The 24,814-nt window shown below is 42.6% G+C and overlaps 1 protein-coding gene across 1 annotated transcript in view; it reads right to left on the reverse strand.

The window, feature by feature from the left end:
• The window catches only part of pofut3 (protein O-fucosyltransferase 3), a 52,798-nt gene that overhangs the window by 26,507 nt on the left and 1,477 nt on the right, over positions 1–24,814 (reverse strand). Inside the window, exon 2 of the mRNA XM_078555442.1 lies at positions 15,272–15,551. Coding sequence (XP_078411568.1) covers positions 15,272–15,551 — 280 coding nt within the window. The remainder of the gene's footprint in view (positions 1–15,271; positions 15,552–24,814) is intronic.

Consider the following 24,814-nt stretch of genomic DNA (forward strand, 5'->3'; position numbering starts at 1 on the left):
TTTACCACCCTAATCAAATTCTACTAACATTTTAAGAGCAGTTCATTCCTCAATTTCTAGCACCAAGGGAATAGGAACCAAGTTAATAATCTAGACATAGGTCACTGGAGAACGAGTGGCCAGTTTACAAACGACACCAAGATATGTGCGAGTTTTAGGAGTACTGAAGGTTAGAGGTTGCTATGTCAATAGGCATTTTTCTGATGAAGGTATTAGGCACAGCAACATCACAAAAAGAGTTTGAAGTGACTCGTATACTCTTCCTTTGGAATGCCTTGAGGGGGACTCTCAATTTGTCAACTTTGGTCTTTGCCTGCTGATGTAGATCTCAGTAATGAGGACTGTAGGAAGATTAGTGGTTCACAGAAGAATCAGGTCTGTATTGGAGAGAAAGAGCTGGTGGATGCTTTTCAGAATGTATTGACTTCATTCCTTAGCTGGACAAAACTGCCTACCCTGAGGGGTGCCCATGTCTTGTGCCTATCTACAAACCTAACTCTGAAGACTGAACCCTGGTTAGTAAATGTATGTCAAGCAAAGTCATGTTATGCAAACTTATGACATCTTTAATCTAGGGGGAGAGAGAGAGAGACACACACAAAGAAAAATAACTTGCAATTATACAGTCCTTTTCCGGTCTTAGGGCATCCCAAGCTTTTTACATTCCACGAACTACCTATTAAGCGTAATCACTGCTGTAATGCAAGATATCCAAATTTGCATGCACCCAGGTCTCAAGCTGTAATAAGATAATTGATAGACAATTTGCATTTTTAGTGATGTTGGTTGAGGGATAAATATTGGCCAGGATACCAAGGAGAACTCCCCTGCTCTTCTTGAAATGGTGCCATGGGATGGTCTGTAAGGGCCATTTAAGGTCTCATCCAAGAAACAGCACCTCTTAGAACTCAGTACTTAGAATGGTAAATACAACCTGCATGTCAAAATTAGAACAAGCAACTTAAAAACTGGGCTTTTTAAAATGATTACATTTCATGGATTAAGGATTGATTTTCAACAGTTCATTAGCCACTTCCCTAAAAATATTTTCCCATGCTTGATCAGATAGGCCTACAATGCATCATTTTAAATGCCTTCAATTATTTATACCCACCACCCCCCCCCCCCCCCCCGCTACCCAAGGTCAGTTCTTGGGAGATACAATCCACTTACAAAAACAAGTGCTTGCGTTGCAGTTTAATAAAATAGAAAGGTAGCCACAATGTGTACTGCAATGATGCAGTAACATTATCAAGAATAAATCGCTGCTCCAGTGAAGAGCCCTGTTTATTGTCCTTCAGCAAAAGCAGTGGGCTCCCCCAAACGGCTCCCTCTGCAATGTCCTATTGCATACATGCCACATTCCCACCGGGTACATGATAATAATACCCCAAAATCCTAAACAGGAGAAGCTTTGGTTTTATGCTAGTTGCAGGAAGTATTGCGTACAATAATGCATTGCTTCTCTATTGTTAAAATCTGCATAGTTTTAATGGCATTCCATTTTAAAGTGAATTCAACTGAACAACAAATCAGTTAAAACCTATAGTTGAATTTACAGGTTGAGGACACAAAATTAAACCTTTTGGAACAACTTGTACAAATGATCAACTAAGTATTTGCACAGTTTGTGCCAATTTAACATAGTTTCAGGGCTGTGTCTTAATTAAAACTTTGAAGAATGCAAATACTTGTCTTAATTCGAAATGGCACATCCAGTTCACTGTCACTCTCTGTACTGGAAGGGATAAATAAAACAGGAGTGTGCTCCAATTTTACATTTGCACACGCTGCTAACATTTCCTTTTGGGAATAAGGTGAATCATTTTCACTGCCGGGAAATCAACTCCACGTCTGAGCTCAATATAATTCAAGATGTAGACATCCCGTTTTTGGGCAATTAAGTGTGCAGTTACAGTTTTTTTAAAAAAGTTCTGAAAGTGACTACACTTCAGAAAGTACATAACCAGCTGTAAAGTGCTCTGGGATGTCCAGAGTTCGTGAAAGGTGCTGCATAAACACAACTCTTTCTTTCTCTCTTAAGGGTGTACCACACATGCAACATTCTGCTTCTCTGTTTTATCTTAAACTGAACATAGGAAATGAAGTAAGTTATGTATTGTTGTACTATCTATAAATATCCGTAAAGAGCTAGGAACTAATTAGTTGGGAACCAATGTGTTCTGTGTAAGTGTTCCATGGGGCTACATTTCATGGCTGCATATATGAAGTGGTACAGAACTGGTTAAATCCAGTCCTTCTTTGTACCAGACAGCACAGCAGAATTAAACAAAGAGTTTCTAATCTTTCCAAGTGTGATTATTAACGTCCGAGAATGAAAAGACAAGAGACACATAACATGGTGGCAGCAAGAGCAAGTAAACCTAACGCATTTTAAATTAATTGCGTGATGATTTGGAAAATCAACCCACATTAGTGCCAGAAGAGAAACTGAGTGAATTGTGCAAAAAGGAAAAGTGAAATGTTAGCCGGCACAGTAATGATTGTACAGCTCCAGCCCACAATGAATTGGGAAGCTGATGATGTCATAGAGGAATTTGTGAAGTTTAAACAAAAGTGCAGATTGACATTCAGTAGCTTCCCAAAAAGCACTAGTAAGGTGGAGAGGGTCAACTATATCCTTCTGTAGGCAGGAGGTATAGGATTAAATTTATTTAACGGCTGGGAGCTTACTGAAGAGGAAGCAGAGATCCAGACAAACCTTTTGAAAAATTCAGCACCGATCTCCAGCCAAAATTGACTCATTGGATCTACCAGTATGAATTTCAAGGCCTCAGGCAGGTTTTAGGCAAGCTTGTTGATAACTCTGAAACAAGGTTAAAAATTGCAGCTAGAAAACGTAAGCTTAAAGACACAGATGAAAGGCCGATAGATCAACTAATTTGGGGTTCTGCACACCCTGAAGTACAAAAAGAGTTACTCGGGAAAGACGAGCTCACAATAATGCAAGCTGTAGACACTGCTAGAGCACACGAAGCCATGAGCAGACAGATGAAGACATTAACCACCCAAACGGCTAGCCTTCAGTTAAGTCAAGAGAAATGCTGCGGGGTCGATGCAGTGCAGCAACAAAAGAACGTGCACCAAACAGAGAAGAGGATGGGCAGGAGGTGTGGATGAGCACATGAATCCACAGTCCGAAGGAAATCTCCCACATATGGATCAATCTGTGAAAAGGCCCATCATTGAGCAAAGATGCGCAGAACAAAAAGGAGAAGGTGCTAGACGAGGCACCAGAGCCAGGGCAACAGAACAGAAATCAAAACATTCATACCCTGGAAGATGATGTTAAGTCTGAGAACACAACAGACACAGGGAACCACACAACTGCATGAGATGGCTGAATGCCCACCGTTCCCAAAGAAAAGAAATTCACACAGCCATTCAGATCGGGAAGAGGGTGAGAGAAAAGCCCCCAGTGATAAATCTGAAGGTGAAGATTGACATCAGAGTGCAGAGTAATATCGTCCCACTCAGACTATACCAGAAGGTCTTTCTTGAAAATATGGAAGAAAATGGTTAACCAAAGAAAGGTGTTCTGAAACCAAGCAACGTCGTGCCAACAGCAAACGGGTGGAACCAAGATTCAACAGCTAGGACCAGCCCAAATCAGGAGGACACACAAAGGAAAAGATGTTAACTGCATTTCGAGGAGATGGTTGGATGCTTTGAAAATTTTGAGTATCACATCACTGTTGACCCAGTGATGAAACCATCCCCCACGTGAAGTTGAACTGAAAGGAAAGCTTGAAAGAGAGCTCCAAGAGATGGAAGAAAAGAAGGTGATTGCCAGAGACTCAGAGCCTACAGACTAGGTAAATTCTATCATGGTGAGTGAGAAGCCAAATGGGCGGCTAAGAATTAGCCTCGATTCCAAAGATCTTAAGCCTACTAAAAGAATTCACTACCCTATTCCAACACTGGAAGAGATCACACCAGCATTGGCAGGGGCTAAAGTTTTCAGTAAGCTCGGTGCCAGAAATGGCTACTGGAATGTGAAACTAGATGCAGAATCTTCAACACACCCTTTGGATGGTTCAAATTCCTACGTCTACCTTTTGGCCTTAAAGTGAGCCAGGACGTGTTCCAGAACATAGACGAGACACACAGGGGATGCAAAAGGGCAATAAGCACAGCAGATGATATCCAGGTGTAAATGATAAAGATCATGATTGCCATCTATATGAAACCATGGAGAGAACCAGGAAAGCTGGGATCAAGTCAACTGCAGCCAAATGCATTGTGAAAGTGACAGATTGCCAGTTCTCCCAAAGTGTGTACCCACCTGATGGAATCAAGCTGAGCATGAAGGAATCATGGCTCTCTCTGGGATGGAAGCACGAAGCGATAAGAGAGAGTTGAGAAGCATGAACTTATTGAATGACAGCATAGACTCGAGAGACCGAGTGGCCTACTCCTGCTCCTAGTTCATATGTTCGTATCCAAAGCTCTAACTTCAGCTGAGACCAGATATGCTAACATAGAAAGAGAACTAATGACATTTATGTATGGATGTCAGAAGTTCCTTACATCTCTCTATGGGAGAAAGTTCATAGTGGAGATTGATCATCGTCCACTGGAGCACCAGTAAGACTGCAGAGGTTACTCTTGAGGCTTCAGAGTTATGATTTTACTCTGAAATACAAGTCAGGAAGAGAAAGGAGGCTAACAGATCCCCTAAATCGGTTGTCGCCACAGGAGAACCAAGATAAGCCAAGAAACTAAGGTCATACATAAACAAGACCGAAACCAGTAAGCAAATGAGAAGAAACAAGAGTCCATATTCGACCTACACCAGAGCCGGAAAAACAGAAAACACCAGCAACAACGCCGGAAACATCAATATCCAGGGAGACAATTAACAACATCATCAGCAATCGAGACATTTGCAACAGTAAGCGTGACTCCTGCAACACCAGGAACAACACACACATCACCTGCTCAGCGTGCCAACTCACCACTCAGAGCAACGAATGCCAAATCTACAAGATGGAGGCATGATATTTTACCACCTAAGTGATACCATGAATAATATTTTTAGAAAAGAATATACGCTATAAAAAAACTCCAAGGGGTTCAGTTCATTTCCAAAAGTCAATTGATAATCTTTTGTTAATAAAAGTTAATGACTAGAACAGACACATTGATAGGGATATTACATTTTAAAGGAAGAGGGATGCTATATATTGTTGTATTATCTGTAAACAGCTAGGAATTAATTAGCTAGGAACCAATGTGTTACGTGTAAGTGATCCAAGGACCCACATTTCACCTCTGCACTAGACTCACGTGAAGTGGAACAGAACCAGTCAATCTGGTCCTCCTTTGTACCAGGCAGCATGACAACGTTCAACAAAGAGTTCCTGATTTTTCTAAGCTTAAAGTGTGATTATTAACAACATCTGGGAACCAAAAAAAAAAACAAGAACACATAGCAATTTCAGCTGGCTTTGGAGCCTTATTGCTTGTACTGGTGTCATCAGGATTTGAGTAATGTGAAATACTGGCTGCGTGAAACTGTTAAATACACCCAGCTGTACAATTATAGGCTTTGTTCTTCCAAACTGGTGTGAAAGTTTTGAGTCAAGAAATGCTACCTTCAAAGATCAAGCAACGAAGTCCAATTTACATTTACAGGGAGTAAAACTGAACTTTGTCAAATGCAAAACAGGCTGTAGCAATTTGTCCGTCCATTATATATACTCCACACACACTTTTCATGGACAGCTGCCCATTACACATCCCACCTGACTTGCTATCAGTCTCTTTGTTGAACGGCTCACCCTATTTGTTTTAATTTTCTTGTTTCTCCAGATTTGAGTTTGTGGGTTTGGAGGTTTTGAACATTATTCATTGCAGGTTAAACCTAAACCAGAACTACAAAACGTGTTAGGATCAGCAACTTGAAATAGTGCAGTAACGAATGGATTTGAACTGTACGCATGCAAGTATGCAACCGATAAAGTTTGGAAACCCCTGGATATGGGAAATTTGTTTTCTGGTACTGATAAGGAAAGATAACTGGAATAAATAACTCCTTGAACAAATAAAACATAAATAAAAAAATCTGCCTGAAAGGGTTGTGGAAGCAGATTCAATAATAACTTTCAAAAGGCACTGAAAAGGAAAGATTTGAGAAGCTGTGGCAGTGGGACTATTGGATAATTCTTCCAAAGAGACGTGATGGGCATCTGTGTGTGCTGGAAGGCCTAGTCGTTGGTCTTTTCTGTGCTACACACTCTTCCCTTTGACAACAGCATAAGGTAGTGGAAGGATTCACGCAGACTGATTTAACACTTGACAAGCCATAATGTGAAAGGTCCTTAAATGGTCATAGCCATCATTACACCAGTCAGGGATTCTAATGAAAGGTCATTGACTAGAAACATTAATGCTGTTTCTCTCTCCACAGATGCTGCCTGATCTGCTGAGTATTTCCAGCATTTTCTTTCTTTATTATACTAGTCCATAGGGTGCTCATAATCCTGTAGGGCAGAAGGAGCTGCCACAACCCCTACATTGAAGGTGACGGTAGGGAGAGGGAGACACTCACTGTAGGCAGGCATTCCGTTGGATGTCAGCCCAGAATTGTGACTGCTGTTCGCCAACATTGCCTGCAGCAGGATTCTCCGACAGGCAGGAATGCTACTACTTTGCTCCAACGAATCTGGCGGTAAAACTGGGATGACTTGGAAGAATTATACCCTGCACATTTCATCAGCATAATGAACGACAAGCTCAAAGCAACAACAGTTCCTAAAAGGAAGGCTGAAGTTTCATTTTTGACAATGGGATGAGCTGTCTCAACATAAAATTTCTTGGGCGAAGATGACAGGGGTGGTGGGTAGTCTTGGCTGGGGTATAAGATGCCGCTTGTTAAAACATCTGTGTCAAAATTTCGGTTTAGGTTTCTCTCCGTTACAGCTGCACTGTAGCACTGGTTTGGCGTGTTTTCCTTTGCACTTCATTCCTGCAATTTTGCAATGTGGCTGACTCCTAACTGCCCTCTGAAATTTCCTGGCAAGCCGCTTGGTCCAAGGAATGGGCAGAAAATTCTGGCTTTTCCAGCAACACCCACATCTCATGAAAGAGTTTTTTTGAAATCCAAAAATGCTTACCTCTGAGGCAAAACACCAGAGCAGGCTGATAGTAAGAGAGCTATTTGCTTTACAAGTGCATGAAATAAAGGAGCATATGTTTTTATTCTGTAAAGAATCGCAATACAGCCTTGGTCTAAACATGGACAAAAGAGCTGAACTCAAGAGGTGAGGTGAGAGTGACTGCTCTTGACATCAAGGCAGCATTTGACCAAGTGTGGCATCAAGGAGCCCCAGCAAAACTGAAGTCAATGGGAATCAGGGGGAAAACTCTCCACCAGTTGGAGTCATGCCTAGCACAAAGGAAGATGGTGGTGGTTGTTGGAGGTCAATCATCTCAATCCTGGGACACTGCTGCAGGAATTCCGGAATTCCTCAGGGTAGTGTCCTAGGCCCAACCATCTTCAGCTGTTTCATCAATGACCTTTCCTCCATTATAAGGTTAGAAATGGGGATGTTCGCTGATGACTGCACAATGTTCAGCACCATTTGCGACGCCTCAGATACTGAGACAGTCCGTGTCCGTGTGCAGCAAGACCTGGACAACATTTAAGCCTGGGCTGTTAAGTGGCAAGTAACATTTGTGTCGTACAAGTGCCAGGCAATGACCATCTCCAACAAGAGAGAATCTAACCATCTCCACTTAACATTTAATGGCATTAACTGAATGGACTAGCCATATAAATACTACAGGAGCAACTCAGAGGCTAGGAATACTGCAGTGAGTAACTCACCTCCTGATTCCCCAAAGCCTGTCCACCATCTACAAGGCACAAAGTGTGATGGAATACTCTCCACTTGTCTAGATGAGTGCAGCTCCAACAACACTCCGTAGCTGAACACCAACTGGGACAAAGCAGCCCGCTTGACTGGCGCCCCATCCACCACCTTAAACATTCACTCCCTCCATCTCCGATGCACAAGTGACAGTTTGTACCATCTACAAGATGCACTGCATCACCAAGGCTCCATAGAGAGCACCTTCCAAACCCAAAGCTCTACCATCTCGAAGGACAAGGGCAGCACATACTTGGGAAAACCACCACCTGCAAGTTCCCTCCCAAGCTCACACTCCATCCTGACTTTGAACTATATCGCCGTTCCTTCACCTTCACTGGGTTGAAATCCTGGAACACTCTTCCTAACAGCACCGTGGGTGTACTTAAACCAATGGGCTACAGTGGTTCAAGAAGGCAGCTCACCACCACCTTCTCAAGGGCAATTAGGGATGGGCAATAAATGCTGGCCCTGCCACATCCGAGGAACGAATAAATAAACCTACCCATTTATGCCCTGGTACAGAAGTTGAAGGATGAGGGCAAAGCTGTCAATAAATAATAGAAATCTAGTTTTTAAAAAAAACAAAAGAAATTCACTTGAAATATTTCAAGGTCTGTTTCTAACACAAGGCTGTAAATGTCTGCACTGAGCTTGACAGAATGCAACAGGTTGTCTGTGTCAGTGCGCGTTGGACCCTATTAGCTTATAATGAGGTAAAACACAAGAAATAAATGCTGGGGGATACAAGGAACTGTTTACTGATCAGTTTGAGAAACCATTGGCCACAGAGTGCTGAGATGCAAATGTTCACTCAATCCCCATGAAATTCTTTCAGTTGGGTACAGCGTGTTCATCTGAATGTACTGTACTTTTAAAGTTTTTCTGCGCAGTATCTTATGTTACAATCCCTGTAGATACCAATAGCTTTTAAAAAGAGATATGGATTTTCCAGTAAGCGACTCAAAGGACCACACAAGAAGTTTTCATGGTTTAAGACTTTTACTGTAACAAACACACTAAAAGTCAACATAGACTAAACATTACTCAGTGGGCAACTTATACACGAAACTAGGTATTCCCAGCAACTTCTTAACACAAATAAAAACCCCATGCCATGTTTATACATTACACCACACTTTCTGTAGACATGAAGCCTTCAGTTTAAAGCCCAAAGCTCCTCCTGCCAATAACAAGATCGCTTCTCTCTGCTTCAAGAGGGTGAATCTTCCAGTGTCCTTTTAAACAAAGTCCCCTCTACTCAACCCTTTGCGCATAATCGCATGGACTTCTTGTTGCAAAGTACCCTCTGGTAATTATGTGGTCTTTAACTCTTCACAATCCTTGTTTCATTGAACATGGGTTCCATCTTCACCAGCCCTCCACTTGGTGGTTACCACAACAGCAGTCCTTTCATTCTTTCTGGCATAACAGCAGCTCATGCAGGTCGTCTTCTCCAACTCTCTTGGATTGACCATCTCTGACAGTCTGTAAGTCTGCAAGCAGCAAGAACAGCTGCCTTCTCCTTCGTGTTCAGGTGTTAAAGCTTGCACCTTACTTGCAATAAGATTCGACCTGGGCCCCTCACCCTATGGCAACCAGATCACATAGGCTTGTCCCTGGGCGGGCTTTGTATGAGGTCAAATGCCCCTCTCCACTACTCCATTTTACCTTGAATTAAAGGAGACAGTTAAAATATAACCATCTTACAACATCTAGCGGTCTTAATGCTTAAAGAGGGCAATTGCATGGTACCTCCGGATTTCTGCATAATCCCACATACACCAGAGTTTACAGGTAACACTGTCTCTTATAGAAGGTCCTCATCCCAGCCAACATTTGGATAAGTGAGGTGCTTCCGAGGAATGCATGAGCCCAAGAGGGGCAATAGACGGAAATTGTGGAGAAAGTAACCCTGAATGGTGTCTCCTGGTGACCTACTGCCCAGCAACAGTGAGAGATGACCAACAAGTGGTAATTTACCCTCCATCTCAGCTGCTGAACCATAAGTGACACCGATCAAAAAAATAAAGGAGTGGGGATAAATTGCAACAATTCTCAAGAAGCTCAATACCATCCAGGACAGAGCAGTATACTAGGTCAGAGCACTGCACTAGCCTTAATATATTATCAGCCCACCCTCCCCACTCCACCACAGGCATTTCGTGGATGTAGTGTGTACAATATGCAGATGCACTGCAGCATCTCACCAAAATCAACTCCAACAGCACCTCCCAGTTCTGCAATCTCTACTGCAGAGAAGGTCAAGCATAACAAGATCCTAGGAATACCATCAGCTTCGCATTTTCCTCCCAGGCGCACACACCATCTTGGTGTTAACATAGAATGCTGCCCATTCATGGTGGCTGGGTCAAGATCCTGCACAACTCTACCTAACATCATATTGACAGCACCATCACATGGTCTGCAGCGATTCAAGGAGGTGGTCCACCATTACCACCCTCTTACAGCAACTAAGAATGGGCAATAAATATAGCCTTTCAGAATCACGCACATCCTGAGAAAAAGTGTTACAAAAAGACAAAAATCTTATTAGCAGAGGCTACTGTCTAACAATGAGGAACAGAAACCCTAATTTTTCTCCTCTGTAGCCAGGTGTTTGGGTTTCTCCAGCCAACTGCTGTCCAGCTGGGTGAGCTGACAGCACATTGGCCAACCCAACACATCATGTGCATTCCTATATCATAGAATCACAGTGCAGAAGAGGCCCTTCGGCCCATCAAGTCTGCACCGACACGTGAGAAACACCTGACCTACCTACCTAATCCCATTTACCAGCACTTGGCCCATAGCCTTGAATGTTATGACATGCCAAGTGCTCATCCAGGTACTTTTTAAAGGATGTGAGGTAACCCGCCTCCACCACCCTTCCAGGCACCGCATTCCAGACCGTCACCACTCTCTGGGTAAAAAGGTTTTCCTCACATCCCCCCTAAACCTCCTGCCCCTCACCTTGAAATTATGTCCCCTTGTGACTGACCCTTCAACTAAGGGGAACAGCTGCTCCCTGTCCATGCCCCTCAATGTTGTACACCTCGATCAGGTCGCCCCTCAATCTTCTCTGCTCCAACGAAAACAACCCAAGTCTATCCAACCTCTCTTCATAACTTAAATGTTTCATCCCAGGCAACATCCTGGTGAATCTCCTCTGCACCCCATCCAGTGCAATCACATCCTTCCTATAATGTGGTGACCACAACTGCACACAGTACTCCAGCTGTTGCCTCACCAAGGTTCTATACAACTCCAACATGACCTCCCTACTTTTGTAATCTATGCCTCGACTGATAAAGGCAAGTGTCCCGTATGCCTTTTTCGCCACCCCACTAACATGCCCCCTCCCGCCTTCAGAGATCTATGGACACACACACCAAGGTCCCTTTGTTCCTCAGAACTTCCTAGTGTCATGCCGTTCATTGAATACTTCCTTGTCAAATTACTCCTTCCAAAGTGTATCACCTCACATTTTTCATGGTTAAATTCCAACTGCCACTTATTTGCCCATTTGACTATCCCGTCTATATCTTCCTGTAGTCCAAGACACTCAACCTCACTGTTAACCACCCGGCTAATCTTTGTGTCATCCACAAATTTACTAATCCTACCCCCCACATAGACATCTATGTCATTTATATAAGTGACAAATAATAGGGGACCGCGCACAGATCCTTGTGGTAAGCCACTGGACACTGGCTTCCAGTCATTAAAGCATCCTTCTGTCATCACCCTCTGTCTCCTACAACTAAGCCAATTTTGAATCCACTTTATCAAATTACCCTGTATCCATGTGCATTGGCCTTCTTTATAAGTTTCTCATGTGGGACCTTGTCAAAGGCTTTGCTGAAATCCATATAAACTACATCAACTACACTACCCTCATCTACACACCTGGTCACCCTCAAAAAATTCAGTCAAGTTTGTTAGGCATGACCTCCCTCTGACAAAGCCATGCTGACTATCCCTGATCAAACCTTGCCTATCCAAGTGGAGATAGATTCTCTCCTTCAGAATTTTCTCCAATAGTTTCCCTACCACTGACGAGAGACTCACTGACTTGTAGTTCCCTGGCTTATCTCTATAACCCTCCTTAAATAGCGGAACCACATTAGCTGTTCTCCAGTCCTCTGGCACCCTCCCCCCATGGCCAGAGATACATTGATACATTGTGGAGTAAAAATCCTGCTTGCATTCAACAAAGTTGGTGATAAATTTGGAAATAGCAATGCTACTTAAGAACCCTTCCAGGATTTATAAAGGTCATGGAGGTCACTCAAGCATCAACTCCTTCAGCTCTTGAGGACAGGTAATGGAGATTAAAAGGAATGCGCAAGAGATCCATTTTTCCAAGAAAAAAAGTAAATAAAACGGTTGCTTCTGGAGTAACCTAGAGAGAGTGAAAACCGTATAGAATTTCATATACTTAACGTCATAGAAACAGGCCAACTGATCTATACCTGTGCTCATACTCAACACATGCCACCTCCCAACTCTAAAATTGGACCTTCCTATCCTCACCGAGTATCCCTCTATTCTCTTCGCCCTCAATGCTGCACTGAAGCGTTAGTGCAGATAAGGTGCTCAAGATTGGCATTGCACCCACAGGCTACTGACCCAAAAGGAAAGGAAAGAACATGGTCAGCATAGCCAAGCTGATAATTTCTTGTTCTTTGGGAGGGCAGCATTCAGCGACCATCCAGAAATACACAAACCAAGACCCACTTACATCCGGCCATGTTGTAACCGATGCTTCCAATCACCCTACAGAGTTTAAATAAACCTGGTGACAGTATAGATAGTTCAACCATAACCACAGCTCACATAGGATAGACTAACTGGTACCAGCCAACATTTTGTCACCCATGCATAGGAAGCTTGAGATTGTTCTTAATAGGTTGGTCAGAATTTCTTCTAAAAAAGGTCTTAGTCGGCTTCATCAATGAATTCTATATCACCAGCAGGACATTTACTCAACTACTTAATAATAGGTATGTAATTTCAGTAACGAATATCAAACAAACAGCACCTAATCGTCATTTTTAGCACAGACGTTTTATTATAGTACAGGCGGAGGTCATTCACTCCCGACAAAAGACAGGGAGATGGAGTTAAGTGTATTTACTTTCATTTCATTTGCCTACTCTTTTCCTGTATCCTATTATATTCTTCTTTTTCAAATTCCTCTCCAATTCCCTTCTACATTATGTTAGTCACATCCTCCAGGTGTCTTTTGTAGCAAAGAAACATAGGAACAGATGTAGGCCATTCAGGCTCTCATACCTGTTCCGCCATTCAATAAGGTCAGTGAGATTTTTGCTGGCCATAGGTATTAAGTGACATGGAGCCAAGATAGGTAAATGGAGTTGGGATACAGATCATAGCTAATCTGTATCTTGGCCAGCAAGATCTATCAATCTCAGGTTTAAAATTAATTATAAAGCATTGCATGTTTAATAATCCTCTACAAAAAAAAGTTTTAACTTCCCTTTTCAGTCTTTTAGCGATAGTCTGAGTTTTAGCCTCCAGTTTACCAACAGCTTGTACTTATCAAATGCCTTGTAAGGTAGCCCAAAGTGCTCTCAATGCCATTCATCATTTTGAATATTTCTATTTGTTTCCCGTTTAACCTTCTTTTCCAGGGAACAGAGCCCCCCCATTTTCCCAAACCTTTTGTCACACGTCGAACTTCTCATTCTCATCAACATCCTTTTGAATCTTTGCTGTACCCTTCCCATGGCTCCAATAATTCCTCCAATAACGGCACTCACTAAATACCCCAATTATAACCAACGCTTTACATATGAACATACGAATTAGGAGGAGTAGGCCACTCAGCCCCTCGAGCCTGCTCTGCCATCCAATAAGATCATGAATGTAACCTCAACCCCACATTCCTGCATACCCCCGATAACCTTTCACCCCCTTGTTAATCAAGAATCTATCTAGCTCTGCCTTAAAAATATTCAAAGACTCTGCTTCCACCACCTTTTGAGGAAGAGGGTTGCAAAGACTCACAACCCTCAGAGAAAAAATTTCTCCTCATCTCTGTCTTAAAAGAGCGACCCCTTATTTTTAAACAGTGACCCCTAGTTCCAGATTCTCCTACAAGAGGAAACATCCTCTTCACATCCACCCTGTCAAGACCCCTCAGGGTCTTAAAAGTTTCAATTAAGTCACCTCAGGATCTTAAAGGTTTCAATTAAGTCACCTCTTACTCTTCCAAGTTCCAATGGATACAAGCCTAACTTGTCCAGCCTTTCCTCACAAGTCTACCCACCCATTCCTGGTATTAATCTAGTAAACCTTCTCTGAACTACTTCTATCTATTTACATCTTTCTTTAAATAAGGAGACCAGTACTGTACACAGTAGTCCAGACGTGGTCTCACCAAATGCTCTGTACAACTGAAGCATAACCTCTCTACTTTTATAACCAATTCCCCTCACAGTAAATGATAGCATTCTGTTAGCTTTCCTAATTAATTGCATACTAACCTTTTGTGATTCACGCACTAGGACACCCAGATCCCTCTGAATCTCAGAGCTCTGCAATCTCTCACCATTTAGATAATAAGCTTCCTTTTTATTCTTCCTGCCAAAATGAACGATTTCACATTTGCCCTCATTATACTCCATTTACCAGGTCTTTGCCCACTCACTCAACCAATGTTACTCTGTAGCCTTGCATAAATTTAACAGGACTTTCTAGTTTTTACATTCAATACTCCAGAATCAAACTGCCTCTTTACAGCGTGTTCAACCCTTTAAAGATTTAGGGCGGTGAAATTCAACTTTGATCGGGATTATAAAGCAGGTGGTTATAAATTGGCCGCCCAGAGGAGACTTCCAAGTCTGTTGCCTGAACTGGAAAACTTTAGCAATGAGGAAAGATTGGATAGGCTAGGGTTGTTTCCTTTGGAAGGGAGATTTAATTGTAGCGTGTAAAATTATGAGAGGTCGAGACATGGTGGATCAGATATCCTTTGGTTGAAGGCCCATAAACAGGGCGGCACAGATTGAGGTGAAGAGGTAGGAGGTTCAGAGGAGATTTGAGGTGAATTTTTTTCACCTAGAGGGTAGCAGGGCTCTGGAACTTTCTGAAAGGATGGCAGAGGCAGGAACCCTCAGAACATTTGAAAAGTACTTGGATATACACTTCAGGTGCCATAACCTAAAAGACTATGGACCAAGAGCTGGAAGGTGAGGCTGGGCTGGATAGTTCTTTGTCGGTCAGCATGAACACAAGGGGCCCCGCAGTTAATCTCTACTTCTATGTATAGAAGCCCTTATATCCTATACTCAAGTGTCTATATATACCTAAAGTTCTCAAGACAAACCAAGAATTCAATGAAAACTCACCATAAAAGAGGAACGCTCGTGTCATGTGATGATCTTGGTAAGTCCTGTTTATGGTAAAGTAACAGGTATCTGCTCCACACTGGCCTAATCGGCCCAATTCACCAGTCAGTGGTGACCACCAGATAATAATGGGATGTTGGATGCCCACATCTGAAGATTTCTTCACGTTGTTTGGTGAATTATTTGTTTCCTTCACATGATTCCAAACCTCCAGTCCGTCTCTGTGCACACTCTCACTTTTCACTTTCTTCTTTTCAAATTGTCCGAGCTCAACCACCACCTGCAGATATGAACATTCAAGTCATGCGAAGCTTCGAGTTGGTGCAACCATTTTGAATTACTTGCAGAATTGTCTAATGCACTTCGGTGGGGGGAGTTATTCTCCACCCCTCAGACCTGACAACAGTTTCCTGAAACACCATTCAGAGCCTGTCCACCATCTACAAGGCACAAGTCAGGAGTGTGATGGAATACTCTCCACTTGCCTGGATGAGTGCAGCTCCCACAATACTCAAGAAGCTTGACACCATCCAGGACAAAGCAGTTCACTGAATTGGCACCCCATCCACCACCTTAAACACTCACTCCCCTCCGTCACCAACGCACAGTGGCAGCAGTGTGTACCACCCTCAAGATGCACAGCATCAACTCACCAAGGCTCCTTCGACAGCACCTTCCAAACCCGTGACCTCTACCACCCAGATGGACAAGGGCAGCAGATGGATGGCAACACCACCACCTGCAATTTGCCCTACACGCCTTTCACCATCCTGACTTGGAACAATATCACCGTCCTTTGACTGTCGCTGGGTCAAAATCCTGGAACTCCCTCCCTAATAGCACTGTGAGTGTACCTACAAGGGTTGTAGCAGTGCAAGAAAGTATCTCACAAATACCTTCTCAAAGGCAATTATGGATGGGCAATAAATGCTTGCCAGCAGTGCTCACATCTCCAGAATGAATAAAGTAATCCAAGACAAGTTTCTGACCAGTATCTGTGCCTGCAACTAAACAACAACTTATGTTTATATATCACCTTTAACATAATGAGACATTCCAAGGCACTTCGCAGAACATTATAAAATCAAATATGACACCGAGCCACATGTACCTTTTTCCTCCTTCAAACCAAGCAGCAACCCATTTCTTCCACTGCACTTACAACAAATCGTGTTCTGGGTTACTTCCATTACAATGTCTCACTTTTGCTTTTGCACGGACAGGTCGTTAGCACAGCTCGGGGGGACTGTCTAGATACGATGGAGGAGAGACACAGAGGAGTCACTCCGTTCCTATCGGATGAAGGTACCTGCTGGATGCCAACCCAGTGTTCACCGTCCAGAGCTCTGATTTCCCGTTTGCTGGGGCTGCCTGGAGTGAGTTTTGAACCTATAATCTGCCAATTCAAGAGGCAGGAATACAGCTACTCAGTCAAGGCTCACTCCTGAACACACACATATGTTACAATATGTGTTATAATGTTCAAACATATGAATATTCTCTTACTAAAGGGCTTGTGTTTAATTTCTTACCTTGACTGGCTAATGCAATGCTGCTGTTGAATGAGCATGGATAGGAACCAAATTTACTTTTCACTGCAACCTACCACAATGAAATCAATCCAAACTTCTAGAAATATATACACTGTCTGCTGTTAAAGTGCTGGCATCTACGATATTCTGTGTCAATCATTTGACTTGGCAAGAAACCATGTTAGGATATTTAACAAATGCTTAGCTACAAGTTGTATTTTTACAACTAATATCGCATTTCTTCATTAAGCCACATCACATCAGTCATCGGTCTGTTCATCCGCTTGACATTCAGATTGTGCCGACATACCCATATGTCTTTCCATCTGCGCACTTTACCTGCTCAAAGCAATTATTTCTTCCTCGTACTCGGTCAAAAAACGCCGAGATAAAGCTTTTTTGCTGGGCCTCGCTATCAACGGAGGGCTGCAGAAAATCATTCAACCCAAAAACAAGAGTATTGGGAGCCGAGACACTGGAACAACCCCAATGCACGAGCATGGAATGAGGTTTAAAGTAATAACCTTTCACGTCCAAAAGAAATCATATTCTAATCAATTTTACTGATTCCAAAAAAAAAATAGGGGTTGCAATAAAACTACATATTTACATATTTTCCTCAACCCATGCTTACATAATACATAAAAGCTTGTGGTGACCTAGCCCATGGTGATTTCTGAAATTAAATACTTTATTATATTCAACTGGAAGCAACTAATACTGAATTTTGACAATGAAAGAAGCTCAAAGCGATGCAAGATATGTTTCTGCTAATCAGCACTTCCCCTCAATTCATTTAACATTGGATGGGCTGAACTGGAGTTTTCTAGAGAAAAGCCACACTTCTTTACAATCCCAAGCAAACAAATTTAGCTCACAATTATTGAGACAATTTGACTCGTTACAAGACATCGGCAGAAGTGATCCCATCAAAAACTGGGCTTTAATAGCTTCCAACAAACATCTATCATACAAGGAGTCCCATGAATCACCAAGTTATGTTGGGAAAACAGAAGTTTAACAATTAGCCCCGAAGGATTGACCAGTCAAAGAAATAATTGTTCAGAATTCAGAAAGGTTTTTTTTTTTAAATTGTGCATGTACAATAGCCATATTCATAGCCTAAAGAAGAGTCAAGAGAATATCCAAATACACTCATAGATACACTCACACAGTCCTGTACAGAATTGGATTTGAGGCCTTAAACAGAGCAAGCAGACAGCTTTATTCCCAATTACTGGGATGCATGTTCAGGAAGATTGTTTCGATCAAGACTTTGCACTTGTACATTACAATTCAGGTCTCCTTGTGCAATAGAGGGCATCAGAGGCTTCAAATGGCAGCTCAATAAGAATCTGAGCACTATAAAGGAACAGCCTGTTTCTCAACACTGGATCAGCATAACATTTAAAAGCTTTGCATCAATTACTAAATCCACAGTGGCAAAATCTGACAAGCACAATTTTTAATCTTTTGGACAAGTGTTGGCCCCAAGACACTCCACAAAGCTGGTCCAGTAGAATGATTCAGAGAAGTAGATAACTATAGACAGGGTTTGTGGTGATGAAAGTACAGGGAGGGCAGGAGGGGGGGGGGTCAGTTTTCAAGGAAGATCTTGGACGTGGTCAGAGAGGAGGTTTATGGGGGAAATTCCAAAGTATGGGGCCAAGGGGCTTAAAGGAACAGCCCCCAAAGTGGGAGCAAGGATGGGGGCAGGGGTGAGTAGACAAAGGCCCAGTGTCACAGAACTCAGAGTTTGGAGGAGGCATTGTATGGTTGAGCAAGTTCCTTGAATAGGGAGGGCGAGGCCATGAAAAGGCTTAAATACAAAAATAAAAATGCTAAATTTGTGACATTAAGGAACTGAGGGCCAATGTAAATCAGTGAGCAGTGAGGCCAGAGATGATGGGTGAGCCAAGCTGGTGAGGGATAGGATACAGGCAACAGAGTTTTGGATAAACAGAAGTCTATGGCGAGTGTAAGGTGAGAGATCGGCAACCATAATGTTTGATTAGTCGGGTCTGATGGGTTTCAACAGATGTGCCAAGGTAGAGATGGAGGCTGGCAATTAGTCATTTGGTAGTAAAGAACTCGAGTATCACTGACAAAAAGAGACATGAAGCTTTTTGTCTTGCACTCATCAGGACAGCTCGCGAGAAGGGAACAACAATTTATGCTGCATGAGAGTGCTGATTGGCTGGCAAGTAGACTTTGAGCGGTAGAGGCATTGCCATGGAGAATGCACCAGGGAACTGTCAACTACCAAGCTTTAGTTCAAATTCAAACCAGGCAGGTCGACTCTGACTGGTCAAGGCATTGCCATGGGGAATGAACAAGGGAATGGCTGCCTCTCCATGTTTTTGTTTAGTTGAAAAAGGTGCAATGCATGGACATGGTCCATCTGTCTGCAAAGGACAGGGCCCTATGTGTGAATATATGTAGCGTCTAGCATGCTGCGGTGAGCCACACTGCAAACCCCATTGGACAACACTTGCTAAACAATCCTGATTGTGCAAAGGATTGCACTGAAAACTAATTTTAGACATCGGTCAAACTCGCAGTGTGGCAGTAAATTCTCCTAGAGATGGAAAGTAAGCTCTCTTTCATCAAGCCAAATACAGCAAGCTCAGCACTGATATTAACTTCTGCAACTAAGCCAAAGCACCTAAAACTCAAGGAAAGGTTAATGCAAATTGCATTACTGCCATTTTCTACACTCAATTACTAAATCCACGGTGCTCCACGGTGATTGTAAGATTTTTGTTTGAGGATTCATGAACAAGCAAGTTCAAGTTCATAAATCACACCATGGTTATGTGTCGGCACAAGGCTGCCTTAGCACACTGCTTTGCACCATTAAATTCAAACTCCAAGGTAAAGACTACAATTTACCCTCTCATCCAACATTCCCACGTTAAAAGAAACGCATGCCTGCAGTAAAGAAACGCCATACTCTCTATTGTGATGATGCTACCTCAAACAGCTGGGCCATTCTACTTTAAATAGATAGCTTTCTTAACGACCTCCATACTAGGATTACAATAAACCACTCAAATACAAAATGATCAAGTTTGCAGATGACCCCAAACTAGGAAAATGAGCAACACACATATTCCATGAATATAAGGACAGGTTGTAGGACTTCAATATGGGGACTCCATTATATACCAAGTCCTGGCTTAAAGTTATGGGTTGCTTTCCTGAAACAAGAAACTATAAGGGAAATGGCTTTAAGCAAATCAGATTTTCCCATTAAAACCGCTGTAAAAGCTGTAGTTAGATTGTGTAGGATTTTATTTTTGATGAGAAAAATCATTAAAAGATTATACCCTGTAAGTTGAAATACTTTACATTGCTAAATTCCTATATTGGTAAATGAAATATATTTTAAAATTAATTTTATTTTAGAAGTTAAAAGAGATGTACTAATTTTCCAATTACCTCCCGCTCACTGCCTTTCCTGCTCACCACACATCGCGGTCCTTGACCCTCCCTATCACCAACCCTCTGGTTCGAGGCCTCTGCTACTCTGACTCCTCACCCCGGTCACTGCAGACCCTTCCTCTCGCCAGACCTCCCCACTCCCCAGCTCTCCTGCTTGTTGCTTCCCTATCCCGAACCCCCACTGCGAGCAAGGGCTCTGGAGACAAGTGGCGAGAGGCAGGGGGTGAGCCGCAATCTGGCGGATGGGCAACAAGAGGGAGGGGCAGAGTTGGGCAGAGGCCACAAACTGGAGGGTCGGTTATAAGAGGGAGGGGCAGGGAAAGGCAGAGGTCTCCGCCTCTCCTAAACAGCGCCATTTGGCTCACGCAGTCCTCTGTCCGATCCGACAGGAAGATTACTTTAAAATAAAACTCCTGAAGCTAAACATGAATACGGGCCCATTAACTGATGTTAAAGTAGAACAACTTAAAACAGGGACGGGCTGTATCTGCATGTCATGATTCATTTATATCTCTCTCCATCTAATGTCACTCTGCCTGAAGCCGCCCATCATTTTGATGCTCAATGCAAATTACAAAATGAAATGGATCTTCTGGAAGTTTTGTGCAATTATCTTGGGGATTGAGGGAGAAATTCCAAAGAAATTTTATCACCCGGGAAACTTTCCTCCAGGTTAGGTATCCCCCTCAGGAAACCAAATTACTCAACAGGAGTTCACAATCGTATTGGGAGGAGCGATCTAAGTGGACTAAATAGCTTTTCCTTCTTCTGTCCTTCTCTAAACATAGAAGAAATAACACAGCTCAAAAAGACACTTAGGTTAGTCCAGAGCATTGTACAATCTTCTGTGGCTTCCATTTCCATTAATTAGCACTCATTAATAAACTAGGAACAGAATCGTAGAATCATACAACACAGTAGGAGGCCATTTGGCCCATCGTGTCAGTTCTTTGAAAGAGCCATCCAATTAATCCCACGCTCTTACTCTTTCCACGTGACATCGCAAATTTTTACTTTTCAAGTAGACTTCCAATTCCCTTTTGAAAGTTACTACTGAATCTGCTTCCACGCCCTTTCAGCCAATACATTCCAGATCACAACAACCCATTGAGTAAAAAATAACATTCTTGTTGCCCCATCTGGATTTTTTTCTTTTAAAAGCTAATTTTTGTTATTGGCTCCTATTCATACACAAGTCACCAAAACTGAAAACTAGTGACTAAATCCCAGTGCAAGTCTCACTTTACTGGCTCTGGTATAGTTGCAGTAAGCCAGATCTATGATAAAACATCTTGCCACCAGGTTTGGGTGGGTTGTCTTACGAGGAAAGGTTGGACAGGTTAGGCTTGTATCCACTGGAGTTTAGAACAGTAAGAGGCAACATGATCGAGATCTTTAAGATCCTGAAGGGTCTTGACAGGATGGATGTGGAGAGGATTTTGTGGAAGAATCTAGAATGTGGGGTCACTGCTTAAAAGTAAGGGGTCACCCAGTTAAGACAGAGATGAGGAGAATCTTTTTTCTCTTAGAGGGTCGTGAGTCTTTGGAACTCTCTTGCTCAAAAGGTGGTGGAAGCAGGGTCTTTTAATATTTTTAAGGCAGAGCTAGATAGATTCTTGATTAGTAAGGGGGTGAAAGGTGAATGGGGGTAGGGTGAAATGTGAAGTGGAGGTTACAATCAGATCAGCCATGATCTTATTGAATGGCGGAGCAGGCTCAAGGAGCTGAATGGCCCACTCCTGCTCCTAATTCGTATGTTTGTGTAACAAATACGATTATTGATTGGCAGGGTCGTTTATGAGCTCTGCCACTAAGCTCCTGGTGTCACCTCTAGATACTGCAGTATCACCGTTCTAACATTGCTACTTTCCTTTGCTGCCCCATTTACCCTCTGTCCTCAGCCTTCTACATTGTTTCATTGAATCTCAATGGAAGCTTGGGTAGCAGTTCATCATCTTTCAATCGGTCACTTTACAGCTTTCTGGCCTCCAAAACAACTTCAACAACTTTGGATTATAACTACCGCTGCTACTTTCCCTGACTGTAGATGCTGCTTTAACCACTTATATCTCCTCAGGAGCCATTTCTCGTTTCTTTTCTTCCATTACCACTCCTTTTCGTCTTAACACCATCATTGTTAATCAAATACTCCTGCCCTCCACCTGTCACCGGCCTTCCAGAATCACAGAATTGTTATAGCACAGGAGGCCATTCGGCCCATTATGTTTGTGCCAGCTCTCCATAGGAGCAATTTACCTGGTGCCACTCCCCTGCCTTCTCTCCATAGCCCTGGACATTCTCCCTTTGCAGATAACAATCCAATTCCCTCTTGAATGCCTCGGTTGAATCTGCCTCCACCAAACTCTCAGGCAGTGTATTTCAGATTCTAACTGTGTGAAGAAGTTTTCCCCTCATGTCGCCATTGCTTCTTCTGCAAATTATCTTAAATCTGTGCCCTTTCGTGCGCAATCTCTCCACCAACAGGAAGTTTCTCCCTATCTACTCTCTCCAGACCCCTCGTGATTTTGTGAACCTTTAATCAAATCTCCTCTCATCCTTTTCTTCTCCAAGGAAATCAGTTCCAGTTTCTCCAATTCAGCTGCATAACTGCAGTTCCTCATCCCTGGCACCATTCTTGACCTATGTCTTGCCTCTACACCACCACCACCCAGCTTTGAACTTATTGGAAATTGTTAAAACTCGAACTTCTTCCAGTTCTGATAAATGGTCATCATCTCAAAACATTAACTCTGCTGCTCCCTAGACAAATGCTGCCGGACCAGCTAAGCGTTTCCAGCATTTTCTGCTTTTATTTCAGATTTTCGGTATCTGCAGCATTTTGCTTCGGTTATAGCATTGCTGTTAGTTACGGTACAATTAGTTACATGCAAGAGACAGTTAGTAGTGGCAATAAAATGTCACACCACACTTTGTATATACCAGGAGGAATAGAGTGGGATTGGAAGATAGTCCGCCAGCTGTAAGCTACAGGATCAGCAACAGGAGACAGGAACTGGTAGAGGTTGCTCAGGGAGAAGGGAAAGCCAGGAAGATATCGTAAGCTACTGTAGGGTAAAGCCTGCAAGAAGAGAGCAAAATAGTATCAAAATGATCAATATGAATCATTTACAGCAACATTTATTTAGTACCATGATATACATAGCATTAAAAAGTTACTTAGGTTACAGAGCTCAAAGTTATAAAGAATTATAAGGGAAGAAAATTAAGCAAGCAAAATCGTCCTAATTTACAAACTCTATCACTAACATGCATAAAAGTTGGCCCATGCAAGCTCCAGATCTGGTAGGACTTTTTCACAACCAGGCAGTGAACCAAACACATGAGTTGACCAGATACATTGCAATGTTTGCATCAAAGTGAAGTCCCACACTATGCACTTTAATGCAGATGCAAGACCATCCTACTCCAATTTAAGCAGTTTGTAAGGCACAGCCTCAAGGAGAGCTTCACACTGGCTCTACTGGTGTGAAATTAAGTTTGTCTTTTTAATTCTTTTTAGTAGAGTGGGACAGAATCATTGAGCAATGGCTTTTTGGTATTTGGAAATAGGGTTTGAAGAACAACAGTTTCTGTGGTGGACACCACTAGGACTTTCAATGATTGGTCCGAAACTCAGAACCACTAGGAACTGTTTATGTGCCTCCTTTGCTCTGTCTGCCAAGGATATCTTACTCATCAGTCATTTGTAAGATAGGCACACGACTGTTACATGCAAATAGTCTTACAAACAGTACCATATGTTAAAGTTGGGAGTGCTTCTGTGCCTAGTTTCATCTGACATCTTTAAGCTCTGGTAAGAATCAAGCACTGTGCTTGGAACCAAACTATATTAACATTGACCCAAAAAGTTAACTTCTGTTTCGGTCTCCAAAGATGTCACCACATCGCCTGAGCAATGCTTTATTTAACTGTGTAATGTCCTTCTGCTGAGTCGGGACAATTATTTCAGTACTGTGACCATTGAAGACAGTGCATTGCAAGTCGATGTTGATAGACAGCATGCCGGTGTCAATAATTTTGCAAGAACTGTTATTTCCACCTACAGAGTAGTTTATTCCCTGGTGCTGCAAAATCAGGTGGGAACTGTATGTGAGGAGGGGTGGGGGGAAAAAAATGTCAGTGTGAACTAGGAGGAAGTGCCAGCATAAAAAAAGGGGTAGGGGAAGGAATGCTGTGTGTCATCATGATCTGACAGGGAAAAACTAGAAGTTTGCCAGTGTGAATGAAAGGAGTGCCAAGATAAACTGAGGAGCAAGGGGAAAGACTGTCTGTGACAATTTGGCAACAGAGGGTACACAATGATCTGCAGTTTCCCCAAAGAAAGAGGACAATTTCCATAATGTTCCATGTTCTTTGCTGTACAAGTAATGGGACGTTCTATATACCAGCAGCTGAAATTATGACAAGCCCCCAACCCCCACTGCACTTTCAGTGTGAAATATGGTGGACATTTCAATTCAAGACACTTTTTGAGTTGGCAGTTGTCTAGTGGAGGTCAGTGTCTCTGAAGATGTTGGACAGTTTTACAGATCAGTATGGGTGGTCT

The sequence above is a fragment of the Cetorhinus maximus genome, chromosome 1 (genome assembly GCF_964194155.1).
Source record: "Cetorhinus maximus chromosome 1, sCetMax3.hap1.1, whole genome shotgun sequence".
Classification (NCBI taxonomy): domain Eukaryota; kingdom Metazoa; phylum Chordata; class Chondrichthyes; order Lamniformes; family Cetorhinidae; genus Cetorhinus; species Cetorhinus maximus.